Source organism: Vicugna pacos, chromosome 4 (assembly GCF_048564905.1).
Source record: "Vicugna pacos chromosome 4, VicPac4, whole genome shotgun sequence".
NCBI classification, from domain to species: domain Eukaryota; kingdom Metazoa; phylum Chordata; class Mammalia; order Artiodactyla; family Camelidae; genus Vicugna; species Vicugna pacos.
This window is the reverse complement of record NC_132990.1, coordinates 29,877,529-29,893,691: the sequence shown is the minus strand read 5'-3', so window position 1 is coordinate 29,893,691 and position 16,163 is coordinate 29,877,529. Positions and strand designations below refer to the sequence as shown.

Below are 16,163 nucleotides of genomic sequence, written 5' to 3'. Positions count from 1 at the left end.
ACTGATCAGTTAAGTTCTCGAGTAAGTTTCAGGACTTCAACCATCCTGGTCCACTGTCTGTAAACTCACTGCTCATACAGATACTGCCACTTAAATACTATTTATTTACATACTGCTTGAGGTCATCGCTTTTGTTGTATTTTATGGAACTTTCCTGAACTGTATATCCTTCCTAGCCACCTGGATTGTAAGAATTTAGAAGACAGGTGTCACATCTTGTGTCCTCTACAGCTCCTTATATGTAAGAAATTCTCGATAAATAACATAGTCCACTTACTTGAATATTTAAAAAAAAATTCCTCCCTCTGCTTCTTGGCACAACTCATGCAATTTCATGCAAATGTGTATAGGTACGAGAGAAAATTGCCATTTCGACACAGAAACAATTAGTGCCAGATCTAGGTCATGTGATGCACTGTATGTGTAACCTTGGAGCAGGATTTATGAGTAACCTGCCACAAACCTGACATCTCTGGTCTGCGATGCCTCCACTTAAGGCATGCCTCCTCTGACTATGTATGTCACAAGGCAGAGTTAGTAGCAGCCACAAAAACAACACGAACTCATGGTATTTCTTATGCAATCAACAACACCATACCAATTTCACAAAACAAAAATCAAAATAAAAGGCATACTACATAGTGAAAACATTTAAAAAGAGTAATTTGTTAGTTCATGCATCCAAGCAAACTGGGATGACATATTACAAGTAAGTGAAAGAGGGGTATCTGGAAAAAACAACCATTTATAATCTGTTTTGACAAAGCAATTACTCACATGTTCAGTAGTATCATCAAATTCCCACTGATTGAGATTAAGAAGGTTGAGGAGGAGGGAAACAAAATAAAAAGAAATGAATAGAAACTTGTAGCCTGATAAAGGCAATGGCACCCTTCTTAGATTAAAAAAGAAAGAAAGAATAAGCAATTGAAGTGTGTACAATAAAATTCCACAGAGTGTAAGTATGTTATGCTGCCACTTCCACTCCCAATTGAGAAGTTGAAAATAAATACGTATATTGTTATCACTAAAACCAGCTAATTTTTAAAAACTATGTGGTTCAATGGAATGAATCAATAAGGTATATAGCAAGTAGTTTACTTATGCATACTACATTATGACATTTATTTTGACTTCTACCTAGGTTACACACACATTTCAAGTCACTATATAGATGAACGTTTTCCACTGATATTGAAAATGTATAGCCCTCGTCAAGCTCTGCAAGATGTAATAAAATTCAATGAATACTCCAAGAGAACATGAAATGAGCAAAAAACAAAATAACCAGGACACCACCACCACAAGGAAAATCAGCAAAATAATAAAGAAAAGCCAAAGTTCAAGAGAAAAAAGAAATGAGTTGACACTGAAGGCATTTCATAGCATGTAATTTCTTTAAGTACCAGATTCCCAATGAAAACAGCAACAGAACTGTATTTCTATAATGTAAGATTATCTAAGAACTGAAGAAGGATATCAAAGCATGATGGTCGTATCATTTTATTTCTCATAATTGTGCAGACTTACCAAGTAAAACAAGCAGTAAGGGCCTTATTAATTTTATACTCTAAGAACTTTCTATGTTACAGGCAGTATGAAATAAATATTCAACAAGTCAATGTCCCTTTTTCCAGAGTCTAAGGGACAACATGAGTCTCTGACTATATTTATAGAACTGGCCTTCAAACCAAAACTGGATCTGAGGTAGGTAAGTTAGCCACTAAGCCAGAACCCATTAGTTAAGAATGTTTTACAACTGAAAACATAAGTACCTCTGTGGGATGATTACATTAAGATTTTGGGGCAAATACAAAGTAAAGACTTTGGGGTAAAAAACAGGGATATTTATTGCCCTGTCATTGTCACAGAGAAAAGAAGGCAAAATTCAGCAAGCTGATGTGGCAGTTTTCAAGTTTGCTTGTAACCTTTCCCTCTTTCATACAGACGAAGGGATTTTCTATTGAAGTTTCAAGTTTTGAGTAACTGTATCCAATTTCATGCCCAGCCACCAATTTGCTGGATAAGCAAAGCATTCCCCTACTCATAATACTGCATCACCATTGGAACAGGCATAGGTGAGCTAATCCATGGGTTGTGTTTAATCCTCAGCAGGGCAGTAATTAGTAAAAATCTTCCTCTCCCTTTCAGAAATATATGTATAGGTAGATTTATTATGGCACTATTTTAGAATCACTTCGTGTTTCTTAAAAAAAAAAACAGTTGGAAGAATTTTAATATTCTATTTTAAACAACTTACTATAAAATCAAGTTGTGACCACATGGTTATAAATCACTGCCTTAGGACTGACAGAATGTCTCACGTACTCAACTACTCTTAATAGTTTTCTCAATTTGCCTCAACATAGGGGATCCCATTAATTCCCTGAGAAACTAATCTTTCTCATCATCTTCATTTTCTGGGAAATAAAACAATTGTTTTCATTAAATATGTAATTTGGTAAAAAGATACTAATGAAAATACTATCTGGATACCTTTCCCCAAGTAAGAATGTCTGTTCTTCAGTGGAAGAAGTCGTATGTTTAGAAGTTTGATGAACTTAGTTCCAAACAGTTTTAGCACAGCAGAAAATAGATCCTATCAGCAACATTTCTGTTTAAAGTTCTTTCCTTTGATTTAGTTAAGTCAATTTTTTGAAGTCAGAAAGGCAAACAGAGCTGTAGAGAGCTGCATGTCTGTATTTTAAGAAAACAGTGACATGTTTTTAATCAGATGTGTCATTTCAGTACAATTCACTTCCTCACTTGAAGTCAACACTGAGAAGGTAAATATGAATCATGTGTTTTAAAACTAGAATTTTGGACAGGACTTTTAAAATGCAAAAAATAAAATAAAATAAAATAAAATAAAATAAAATAAAATAAAATAAAATAAAATAAAATAAAATAGGGCCCATTGTAAGGTACAGACTAAAATAAATGTATCCTCTAAAAACATAGGTATGTAATTTCAGAGGCTTACCTGTGCATCAGCCAGCATGACATCCTTCAGCATGGGCTGGCCCTTGGGCTCACCATTTTCCATCCTCACATAATGCACCTGGTATCCTCTTATCTGGCCATGCTGTTTATTGGGCACAGGTGAGCGCCATGAGACTTTAACAGATGTTGAGTTGACAGCCTCTACCTCGACTTTGCGAGGAGGACCACTAGGAACTGGAACAACATCATTGGATAAAAGAAAATTATAGGCACCAGTCCCACCCAGTCAGAGCATTTTCTTTACTTAGGTTTAAAAAAAAAAAAAAAGGCAGACCCACTATGTTTCCTTTGTGGAATACAAACATTTTCAACCAATGAAAATGCTCAACCAATCTGCTCTACCTTTTAAGAAAAGATCAAAAAACATGACCGATGCCAAAAAAAAAAAAAAAAAATGGAAGAAAAAAAGAGTATCAGAGAAATAGAAAAACATGTAAAAAATGTACAAAAGCCAAGGAAGATGCTTTGAGGTTCAAAGCATTAAAGCACAAAGAAGTATAGCACGGAAATAATAACAAAAACTGGTTGTTGATTGTTGTGTGTTTTTTTAAGGTTTCTTTTTAGCAGAATAAAAAGATTCTTGATTATAAGGATTCTCTTCTTTTTTTTTTCTCATATCAAAGGTATTCCATACAACAGATGCCAAAAACTGAATGTCGAGCATCAGTGTCTCTGAAATATGCAAGACAAAAAGGCAACAAAAGGCTAAGAAGGCACTTTTGAAAAGTTAACTTCAAAACATAAAAGACGTGACTACAAAAAGCCAAGAAAAATGCAGAGGACTTTAGATGGAGGTACAGAGAAGGGCCTGGACTGCAAGGTCACAGAAGCATACTGCTCTTTTAAAAGGAAGCATATTACTGTGTTGAGATTAAAAAGAAGAAAAAAATGCCCAGGCCGTAGTAAAGGTAGGTCTTTGGCAAAAACCACTGACATGACAGCGAAGCTGGGTAAAAAAGATGAGCAGAAAAAAACTGATTACTGTTAGCCTATCAAAAGACAGCAGACCAAGAGTGTGTCAGAAGGGTGCAAGATGACGCAGCAGAGGCAACATACCATCTTCATCGGTTCGAATTAACATGGACAAGCTCTCGGGGCCAGGGCCGACATCCGTGTGGGCTGTCACAGTGATCCGGTACTCAGTCCATTTTTCCAGCTGTTCTAAAAGGTACTTGGTAGTGTCCGAAGGAATTCCCAAAATCTCATGAGGCTTGTCATCTTCTCCATCCACTGCGGCGTACTTGATGGAGTATTCCGTAATAATGCCATTCTGTTTTTCCACTGGTGGAGGTTGCCAACTTACCAAAATACTAGTGGAACTTGGGCTCGTGCAACTAATATCTTGAGGAGGAGCTGACGGCTCTTATTTTGGTAGTGAGTTAAAGGAGGGTTTGAGTGAAAGGACAGGAGTGGTTGGAAAAAAAAAATGATAAAACAAAAGAAAAGGCAAAAAATAAATAAACGAACAATAAGATCAACAAAATGAAAATAAGGCTTTGAAACATAAAATAAATTATTAAAGATACATTTATGTACCTTGGCTTAGTGATATGAATAAACCAAAAAATGAATAAATGACCAAAAAAGAATTGTTAAATAATGGGTGGGGGGAAGATGTGAAAATGAAACCTGGAGATAGAGCCTCAAATAAAATTACCTACCTGTAGTTTAAATTCTTCTTCTAAACCAATCCCTCAGTATTCCCCAGCCCTACTATACAGACTATCGAACTTCAAAAGAGCTGCAAACAGTACAAGATTTATTATATGAGACTCTGAAGATGTTTCACAGATGCCGTTTTAAGCTTTCACGTCTACATTCTAGAATGAGGGCCATTCATACACAGTTTTAATTTGTGAAAAGGTTCTTAAGTGTGAAAAGTTGCAATAAGTGTTAGATGCCCTTCCACCAATTCCAATTTCTTAAAAAGGGAAAGAAAGAAAAGCCAAACAAACATAAAAGGGTTCCCTCTGACTGTCTGAAAAACTGAGTCTGCCTGACCAGTTTTAATGCAAAGTGTTAACCTAACATTAATTATACCCCTAGACAGAGAGCATGCAGAATCGATAAAGGGTGAAAATGCATAGTCCAAGATTTACCTACCCGAAGGTAATGTCAGGCTTGTTGATTCTGACTGTAACTTGTACTTACCCTATGTCAGCTTTCAGCTTTTTTAAAATTATAACTCTTCTTGAGACATCATTGCTAGTGAAGAATTAGATCCCACCAGCAAATTTTGGTGAAATCAACAAAACTCATCTATCCCTTACAAAATGTCAGTAACACAGCCATTAAAAAGAACTGTTTAAAAAAATTAATTTCCTGAGAACCATATGAAAAAGATATGACTTATCTTTCACTTTATATGTAATTCTTTTTACTTTGTACTTAATTAATCATATAAAATAGGGCTTCCATAGAATTAAATGATAAACTTTCTTATTGCCCATTTTAAAACAAGCTGGTCACCTTCTGAGCAATTATTTTCCATCAAATAAACCAACTATATCATTATTCAAAAGCAATAAAAAGTAATGAGGAGCTATATGACTGTTTTAAGTTATTTTTAAAGCTAATAATCCATATTCCTAAAGAACAAACAAGTGGAATAAGATAAATATATAGATAGATACAGATAGATGTTTAAGGCAAAATATACAGCATAATGAGTAATTCATTTCTAATTTTTCATATTTGAACATGTAGTTTGGATATTTCTTTAGACTTTATTTCTTAACATTATGTAGTATCAGGTATGTCTGATTGTTTAGATTATCAGTCTTTCTTAATTTACATTTCTTGTGTTCTTCATTATAGGCAATCAAGATGAAAAGCTCCCTGAACCGAAAAAAAGTAAATTCTCACAAAACAGCCTTGTAAATTTGGAATAAGATTTGCAAAATCACTAGAACATCATGTTTATTGATTCTGACTACATTATAGGTTCTTATATTTCAAATTATGCAACTATTTTATATGCATTTTCATTCGTAATAAATTGAGTTGTTCATGTAACAGCAAAGACTCATTTGTAATTCTTTTTAAAAACTGATTTAGTTTTCATTACAATCCTACCTTCAGAACTCCTGTGAGAGTACATATAACACCACTTGAAACTTTTGTTTAAAAAAATAGAGAGGTAAGCTTTTGATGTGGCTATAAAAAGTCCACTCTGTCTCTGTGTGTGCTAGTATACATGCATGTATGTACATACATACAAAAATGTCAAGTTTGTAAACCATATGAAATACTGAATCATGTCACATTTCTTTTAATTAAATGTCTGATTTTAAGAATTACCTCCTGCAATAATACTTATTAGCCTTCCTGGAATTCAAAGAAGACATACAAAACTGTACTGATTTACATGCTTCAGTTTTCACAGAAAGCAAATTTTATGGGGATAAGCTATAATGAGTAAGGGATTAAGCAACAGGATCCTAATATTTTTCACATGAATAATCATGTGTTGAGGAAGAATATAAATTTCATCATCAAAAAACTCTGAAAGATTTCAAGTTTCCACAGAAAAATGAAGTAAGACTTACTTATTTGAAAGACAATTCATCTTCTAAAAATTTTTGTAAATTTCACATTTGCTGATAGGTCAAAAAATTAGGTCTTTAGAACATTCTCTTCATAAATTCAATGTATTAACATTATACATATCTATTGTATAGGTCACTATACCAAAAATCACATATAAAATATAAAATATTTAAAAAAATATAAGGAAATTATTTCATAAAATTGTTCAAGATAAATGGTTGCTGAGTAGACTAATTGTAGAAACTTATTAATAAGGAGCAAGCATTAGTATTATAAATCACCAAACTTTCCATCGGAAACAATCTGTCACATAATACTCAATGCAAAGCAACCTTTCCTGGACACAACAAACCCCCACTGTGATAAGTACAACTATGCTTTAAGGTAAAAGTTCCAAAAGGAATTGAACCTGAGGAAATAAAATACAACTTAGGATAGCAAATGTACTTGTGAGTACTCCACTGTTTCTAAGTCTGTCCGAATACAGATTTTCTGTGATTGTTCCAAATTTCCACATGTACTACTTGCAAAGTTAGTAACAAACTGGAAACAAATATGTGACTTGGTTATCAGCAAAGGTAAAACCTGTGTGCTTAAACAAGATAAAAGTTTGTTCTTTTGCTGTCTCTTTAGTTTACCAAGTCCTCCTCTAAGTATTTTGCAGTGTTCTCAACCTGAATTTTGCTTTGTGGCCTTCTATTTTATTAAATGGGGCCTGATGTAGCTTCTTTACCCATGTTTCTCACGGAGGTTTCCAAACTTCTCTGAACCTCCTCCAATTTAGGAAGTGGAAGAATGGGCTCTGTTATTTGCACCAAACTTGAAACAAACATAGGTCATGGTGCTCTAATCCCCAAAGCTGGACGTTTGCTAGTATACAGACTACCGACTATTAAAATCACATTAGTTAGCAGGTTGGTTTGTTGGTGGAGATAAAAGCCAACAGCACTTCCTAGTGAAAAAAGGACAGAAAGTAAGCAAGGAAAGACACCTACTTGACTGCATGGTTCTGGCTGATATTTCCGCTGTGGAAGCACCCAGGCCTTGAGGGGAGCGCGCAGCCAGACGGAAGTGGTACAAGCTGTTTGGTCTCAGCCCTTGCAGCCTGTAAGACGTCCCTGGCTCAATGGTAATCCGCTGCTATGGATAATTGACAAGAGAATCTGGTCATCTTCACTAAGATTTGTGCATCTATTTTTTTTATTACACCACCCAGAATATCAGATTTCCAACAAGAGGGTTATAAGGGCATCAAAATATCACAAGCAGAATCAACAGTGAGTATCAAGGAATCTACTAGAGGAATTACATAATGAAAATATCAGAGTTTACAAGGCAAATTTCTACAACAGTAAGGCAACTGGAATTAACGAAGCCAGGGATCTGTCTAGTGAGGACACAGTTTTCCACATGCATCAGATAAGAGGGATTGAGAGGCCACCACCCATAAATGCAGTCTACCCTGAAGGCACGTGTGTGGCTGTGACACTGCCCACAACAGAAACTGACACCCACCCTTGATGATGGCCCATGCCCAAGCAGTGAGAAGACAACTGAGGAGATATCTGGCTCATCTCCCATGATCCTCTGCTACCTAGACAGAGGCAAAGACAATATGGCCAGAAGTAACAAGAGACTGGTATACAGTTTGTGTGAGATTGCTATAAAGAGAGCTGAAAAAGCCAAGGTCTCAGGCGATAAAAATCAGATGTTAGTTACTGAAGAAAGCTGAATAATGTATATGAAACCGTATCATTCCTCTAGGTTGATTTCATGTTAACTGTAAAACCTCCTTTCTTTGTGAATATAGAGCCTCCAGCTAGAAAAAAAAATCACACCTTACTTTTCTGTAACTTTTAACATCATAAATGGCTTCTGAAATAAGGTTTCGTTAATTGGATGTTGTTACAACGTTTTTTTGTGCTTGACATCTGCCCTCGCATTTTAGCAAAAATATAGCTATCTATCTCTGGGTAATCAATCGCAGATTGAACAAGAGCCTATAGTAAACCTTAAAATGCATGCTAATGTGTACTTCAGTAATGGCATCAATAATCTTACAAAATTTTTATCAAATAGTGTTTGCTGTTCACATAAATAGAAATCAGTCAAGGAAAATTCAGATACAAAATTAGAGAAAACATCCCTAGGGTCTTCTGGCTATAAAGAAGGTTTCAAAAATTTTAAATGTAACAAATAAAAAGAAAATAAGGGATTTCCTAAATAATAGTAAAAAAAGGGGTCTGCCAACAGTCAAGCATCCATAGCATTTTCAAAGGACTTCCACTCTCTTTACTACATTTATTTATGTATTTATTTATGTATTTATTTATGTATTTATGTATGTATGTATGTATGTATGTATGTATGTATTTATTTATTTATTTATTTATTTATTTGGGTAATGGTAGGAATTTAAAATAACTTAATGCTGACTTATGTCTTACTAATAAAAACACCAACAGTTGTAACATGAGTACTTTAAGTTACATCAGCACTTCAGTTCTGTAACTTTTTGAGTGATGAACTTACATCAGCTTTGTTAGCTAAATCTAAAAGCACTGCTTTTGGAATCTGGTCTTTGGAGATTCTGCTCAATTCAAACATGCAATAAAACAGAAGTTTGCAGGAACATATTAATTTATTATAGCATTCAAAGTTATGCACTACAATTTAATTGGTAACAGCTCACTGAGTACGTGAGTGTTTAAAAAAGGTATTCTTTGTTAAAACTTGGGGCTGTTTTGCTTTCTGAAGATCTTTTTTACATAAAGAATGCTAAGCAATATTATAAAATGGCTTAGTGGATTGAGTTTTCATGTACAGTTTTATTAACATTTTTGTCCTAATGTTCCCTGATGGCTTTCACAATAATGAAAGAAACATATTTATTACTATCAAATATTCCCATTCTGAAAATATTAGATGTATCTTAATACTGATTTCTATAATCTATTCGAAGTATACCCAAGAGGCACTGTGTCCTAACGGTGAAAAATATAAATTCTGGAAACTGTCTAGATTCAAATTTCAGCTCTACCATTCAGTAATAAGAGGCTTTGGGCAAATTATTTAACTTTTTTCCATGCCTCCATTTTGTTAACATCTGAACTAGATTAATAATAAAAGCTGACTCAAAGCACTATTGTAAGGATTAAGTGACTTATATGTGAAACCCTTATTATAGTGCCTGTTAATGTATGTGTTAGTTATTTTGATTTTTATTTCTCTTTGCAGTAACTAGCAATAGTTTCTAGCCTTCTAGAATCTGTTGTTTTATTAGCATAACATAAGCTTTATATACGTTTACATTCATATCAATTATTGGCATAAAAACAAACATTTGCTATAGGGCATCGTTCTCTGAAACTGGTTTGGACCACTTCATCTGCCCAAAGCCTTGGAGTTTACTTAGTCATGTGCCGACGGTGACTTCAGTACTTTAATGCAGAAAATAAAGAAAGGAAATTCTCAAGTCTCAAGGAGTATATTATTTTATAATCTGATACTTCCATAAGTAACTTGGAAATCTGAATTAAAAAAAAAAAATCAATGGGGCAATAGCAGTTTTTTTTATTTCTTTGGTCCCACCCCCATCAAGTTTCCGAATATCCCACCCCTCTTTTTTTTTGGTTAAGTTTCTCTTTTGACCAAAAAATCTTTTCCACCAAGGTCCTCTAGAGACATGTGACCTTTTCACAGAACCTGGGCCAGGACACAGAACAGCAGCAGTGCCTCGGGGCAGTGAATGATCCCAAGGGAGAAGCACAGTCCTACCTCCTCTCCATGCTCCCCGTCTTTGTAGACCAGTTCATAGTTGGCAATGGTGTCTGAACGTGGAGGTGTCCAAGAGAGTAAAATACTTGTTTCGGATTCAGGTTCTGCCTTGAAGTTTAGTGGCTGCCCTGGTACTAAAACAAGGAGGCAAAGGACTGAGCTCAACATTACCAGGAATATTCAGAAGTTCTTTCATTCGTGCATCTGTTTAAATCTTTCACTAAGTGTCCATGTGTATCACTTCACCGGCAAGGTAGGTCCCTTACAATGTCCAAGTTAAACTGTGTACATAAAGCCTATTTTTCTTCCTCTTAGGATCAAGAACAATGTTATAATTACTGTCCTTGTTTCTGAGTGGTTTACTATGTACACAGGATGTGGAATTAGCAAATGTAGAATATATAAGTCTCTGCATTCAACTTTAAGGATAACATTTACTTTATAATATTGTTGTAAGTAATAAATGAGATGATTTATATAAACCACTTGGAATAAATATTGCCTAAATCATATCAAGTGTGAAATACATAAAAGCTACTGCTACTTTACAACTGAGTGGGACCTGATTCTCTAGCACTACAGTTTACTTTCAAACTTATTTCCAATTAGGTTTATAAAATTCCACCTACATTCCTTTAACAAAACCTAAAGAATTGGTAGTATTTTTTTCCTTACTAATATATGTTTTTGAAACGATGTAAAAACAGTAGAATAAAAAGATTTTAAAAACTACCATTAACCAATAATTCTTTCTAATCCTTAAATGACTTTACAGGAGTTAATATACTAGACCCAATATAAATTTAACATTGTCCCTACTGAGAAGGGACAATATTAACTTTAACTACACAAGTTAAAAAGTGTGTAGAATACAATTATCACAAATACAGGAATTAAACAGAGGTCATCTATAGTTGTCACATTAGTCATATAATCCATGCAACAGACAATTTGGAAGAGCTAGATATCCAATATAATCAACAATGGGACGTCTATCCAGTTTAAAACACCTTACCCAAATGATGAATTAGAACACATTTTACTAACCCTCACTTCCTACTTAGTTTAGCACTTAATCCCACTAGGTCCTCCATCCGTTATACACAAGGCTGTCACACTTCAGGGCATCGCTAGCATAGCTACCCTTCCTTACATCGTTCTTGGCCAGTGTCTGCTCTGACTGGTTGGTACCCATGCCAGGCTGGTCACTTAATATTTTTATCATTATCCCTGATACTGTGATACATTTCAGAGTGCCACAGCTGGACATATGTCCATATTCCTACAAGTTCACACGAGAATTCTGTGTATATTTAATAAAAACACAAGAACACCAGAGGGTAAAAGAACATATAAAGTGTTCTTGGCAAATGAGCACAGACATTCAAAAAGCATATAAAAATAATGTAATTTGTAGCTGATGTATGACATCAATTTCTTAAATAATACTTAAAGCATCATTTTTACAAGAAAAAACACCTTTGGAAATATTAAAGACATTACTTTCTTTCTTTTTTTTTTTTTTTGTAGTGACCTGTCTGTAGTATGACTAAAAAACTCCCTTTTGTTTAAAAGGAGATTCAAATCTAAAGGAATCTACAAGAATAGCTCTGAGATCTCTAATTATCAGGTTATTCCTCTGGTCTGTTAACCTGTGAACCTGTGTGTGCAGGTGTGTGTGTTCACATGTGTGTGCAAGAGAACACACTTATGCGTGGACTGATGCTTAAGGCCACCAATAATCAGTGCTTCATATTTCTAATTGCATTAATCTTCTTTTCTCTCTTGTATCACAGGTCTTGCGATACTCATTAATTTGATGCCTCTAGGAATGTACTGTCTGAACAGGGAACGTATTTATTTATTTATTTTTAAGTACTTGCCCAGTGGGTGACCTAACACAATCATTCAGACTGAGCGGTGAGAGAGACAAAAGAAGATAAAAAAATCAAGAGCAAGAAAAGGTAGAACAGAAGGAAATAAGAAAAACAATCAGGCAAATAGAAAGAGAAATAGAAAATACATTACTTCTACAAGGGAAATGCCAATAGGACTGGCAGGAGAGACCATGGAAGCCAAGAATAATTGGACAGATGGGGAAATTATGATTGGATTCTAATATTCAGATGATGAAAGGTTTTCTCAGCCTGAAGATACACACATATATATGCATATGTACTCAGTTACTTCTTTTTCTCTAGTTTTACTGCCTTTTTCCTTTCCCCGGCTTCCACAAGCCTGGGAAAGAAGAAAGCCTTCTGACAACTTCTGATTTAAACCAAACCAAATAAAATACTGTCAAAAACTATAAACATGGATAGCGTTGAAGGGCTGCTCTCAGGATGGTAATTGCTTGTTACGTTATTTCCTCCCTGCTAACGCTAATAATAAACGGATTGAAAACATTGAGGGAATCAAAGTAACTTTTTCTTAAACGGTTTACTTTTTTGTTTTTAATTTGTTTTGAACAGATTCCTGGTAGGTCTCAGTGTTTCATCCTTATTTAGTGCCACTAACTTCATATAGTTGTCTAATTCTGTTTGGTTCTATTCCAGTCTCTCCTAAATAATAAACCAGGTACATCACAGTCTCAGAGGGTGTACTGCTCCTTTTCTGATTAGACAAGAGACATAGTAAGTAAGTAGTGGTCACACACGGGATGGTGAGTCTCATCAAAGAATACAAATGGGGTTCTCCCCCTCTGCTTCCACCATTGTCTTCTCTTGAAGTGGTCTGGAGAGCAATCTACTAGGTTTTAAACCTGTGGTAGGAATACCAGTGCCAGACAGATCTCTCAGGTGAGTCCTGGAGGCTATGCTGGGCTCAGGGGTCAATGGGGGAGCGCCAGGGCCACCAGAAGTAGTCAGTGGTGCTCAGAGACAAGACACTGCTGCCTTGTGGAATGTAGGCTCAGCCTTGCCCAAGCTTCTGATTTTTCAACAGAAGTTGATAATGAATCTTACAGATAAAAATCTTTCAAATTTTAACAACTGGAAATGAACTGAATTACTTTAAATTAATTGAAAAACACTGCACAGGGCAAAATGTGTCTCCACGTAAAATTCAGCATATGGACCAAGGCTTTAAGAATTTTTTTTAATTATATCAGGCTCTATGCTCATACATGTCTTAAGGGTGACACAACTCAGACTCTTGGGAATTGTGGGTCCACCTAAACATGCTGCTTTCTCAGGATCAATGAGTCATAGTCAAAACAGTCACAATGAAGCTGAGGCTTCAAAGGAAAAGAAAAAAGCTGCAAAATTAACGTATTTATTTTTATATTCTCCAAATGTATTAGTCCTAATGATCACAATATGTTTACAAGAAAATGCTTCAGTGGACTCCAAACTGTCATTATTTATTTCTCTGTGTCACTTGGAGACACAGGGAGTACCTTATCACCCATCAGACAGATTTTTATACTAATACTGTGGCTACAGAGGTTCTATTAACAGACTGATATAAACATATGTACCTGTATTCATTTATTACTTTACTACTCTCACAGTCTACACCTCAAACTTATCGACATGCTTTTATCTTCATTTACTCCTTACTTATCTGTGGATTTTTAACTTAAGAGTTTTTTTGTGTTGCAGCATTCCCCTCACCAACTAACCGAACATAAGCTCTGTGGGAAAACCTGAGATTCTGGAAAACTCATTGGAAAATAAAAAGAACGCATCCAGAAACCTAAGTGCAATCATTCTGCATTAAAAGAAAAAGAGAGAGATGTGATAATGTTACCAAAGGGCAAGTTTAGTATTTAGAGGTGGAAAGAAATGAAAGTAGAAATATCAAATTTTCTTTAAAGTTATATTTAAAAAAACCCTATATTTGGTAAAGTGGTGTTGTTATATCTTTCTTATTTAATGACCACAAGGAAATACAAATATGATCAATCATTTCCTAAAAGATTATAACCCAATTGATAAATGTAAAATAGTTGAGCAGTAATAATATTATACTCTATATTAATATCTGCAGATAACTCAAAGGGAATGGAGAATGAATAAGAAATGAAGGGAAAGAAAATGTGCATGTCATCTGAACTGCTGATAATCTTAGAAAAGATCAATATTTGAGTAAAATCTAGGGAATATCTCTGAAAAGGGTTAGTACACATTAAATGCCTGAAGAACAATTTCACCTCACCATATTACAGATACGAAATATTATGAGAGAGTAGAAAACGCATTATCACTAAAATATCTAGTACTTTAATAAGGTACATATTTTAAAATGTGAGTATCTAGCATACTGACAAATGATAATAACAACAATAAAAACAGCAGCTAGAATTACAGTGGTAGTAAAACAAAACGAAACAAAATTCAAACACGGAGTCCAACTGGTAAGTGCCACAGATACATCATTGACAAAATAAGTACTTAATATACAAGCACCTGCATAAATCTCTCTCTTAACTGTCATTATATATCAATAAGAAAAAGTTCAGTTTTATCACAGTTGTATTTACATCCAGAGCTCCTTTACTCATTGCTAAAACTATTTAGAGAAAGCACTTAAATGGGGCTCATAATTCTGGCTATTGGAAATCAGGCTTTTTCTAGTTTGTTTACACTGGCCTGCTGACATAATACTAATGAAAAGATTTATCAAGTTCTGGAAACCTAAAGCACCTGTCTGTAAAATGTCAGTATCATATGACAATAATTTTGCTTCTTCAAAATGTTTACAGTTGATACTGCTCATTAATATTTTATTTTATTTAGTAAATGTGTACAGTCATTTTCCTTTCGAAAACCTGTACTATTAAGGTATGCATATATAAAGCAGCACTTTCCCCAGGACTCTGTATTTTTGTTTTGGGTGGGGTGGGGGAAGGTAATTAGACTTATTTATTTACTTATTTACTTATTTTTTAATAGAGGTACTGTGGATTGAACCCAGTGCATGCTAAGTATGCACTCTACCACTGGGCTATACCCTCCCCTCTCACAAGAATCTATTAAATACATAGAAGAATTAGAAGTCAGATTTGTTTTCTAAAGAAAATTCAGAAAAAAGACACACATTAGGATTTAACAGCCTTAGAATGCCTCCAATTAGCATGAATATCAAGCAACATTTATTTTACTGCATTAGGTTTAAGATGTTGACTTATTACATTTCTTTATCAGGATTTTATTTGTACTTCTGTAAAATATAGTTACCCTACGTTCTTACTATAATTATGTACACAAGAAAACCATGTGTGATATCCTTCCAGGATGCCTTTTCTGATAGCAGGGATCCTTTTCTAACACAATGTAAGTATCTCCCTTGTGAATGGCTGTATCTTTCACACGTTTTCAAGATGAACTAGCTGCCAAGTGACTGTGATGGCCAAAGTTAAAGCTATGGAAAACTTGGAAGATTAACCCATATTTCTAGGAAATGATCATTTTAATCCAAATCTTTTCATACTTAAAACCAGCTAAAATTACTTAATATTTTCATCTGTACTAACAGTCATAATTTAGGGGATAAATCACTGGCTATAAAACATACTTTGATTTTTTTATACTACCAGAAGTATACAAATTTACTTCAATCCTCCATTTGGATCAATGTATGTGACAATAATCTTAGATAAGATCCAAAGTAATAATGTCCATCTTATACTCACTCTGTTTGTGAATACTGTTTCTGCAGAGTCTGATTTTAAACAAAAATAGGACTATCACTGTCAAGGAATCAAAGATTACAAAAAGAAATGCATACCTTTCACATAAAGTAGACAGAAAAATTTGCTATCTCTGAGTATATGGAACAAAAATATATTTGAGAAGTTCATACATTATTGATCAGTAAATTTTTATAGATTT

General features: G+C 34.5%; 1 protein-coding gene across 35 annotated transcripts in view; it reads right to left on the bottom strand.

The window, feature by feature from the left end:
- The window catches only part of PTPRD (protein tyrosine phosphatase receptor type D), a 1,865,527-nt gene that overhangs the window by 161,109 nt on the left and 1,688,255 nt on the right, over nt 1–16,163 (bottom strand). For 27 of the 35 annotated variants that reach the window (XM_072959433.1, XM_072959445.1, XM_072959436.1 and 24 more), the window contains 5 exons: nt 10,330–10,463; nt 7,548–7,692; nt 4,060–4,365; nt 2,984–3,177; nt 778–804 (listed from right to left, as the gene is read on the bottom strand). In XM_072959433.1, coding sequence (XP_072815534.1) covers nt 778–804; nt 2,984–3,177; nt 4,060–4,365; nt 7,548–7,692; nt 10,330–10,463 — 806 coding nt within the window. The remainder of the gene's footprint in view (nt 1–777; nt 805–2,983; nt 3,178–4,059; nt 4,366–7,547; nt 7,693–10,329; nt 10,464–16,163) is intronic. The other 8 variants (XM_072959454.1, XM_072959455.1, XM_072959457.1 and 5 more) reach the window with 4 other exon arrangements.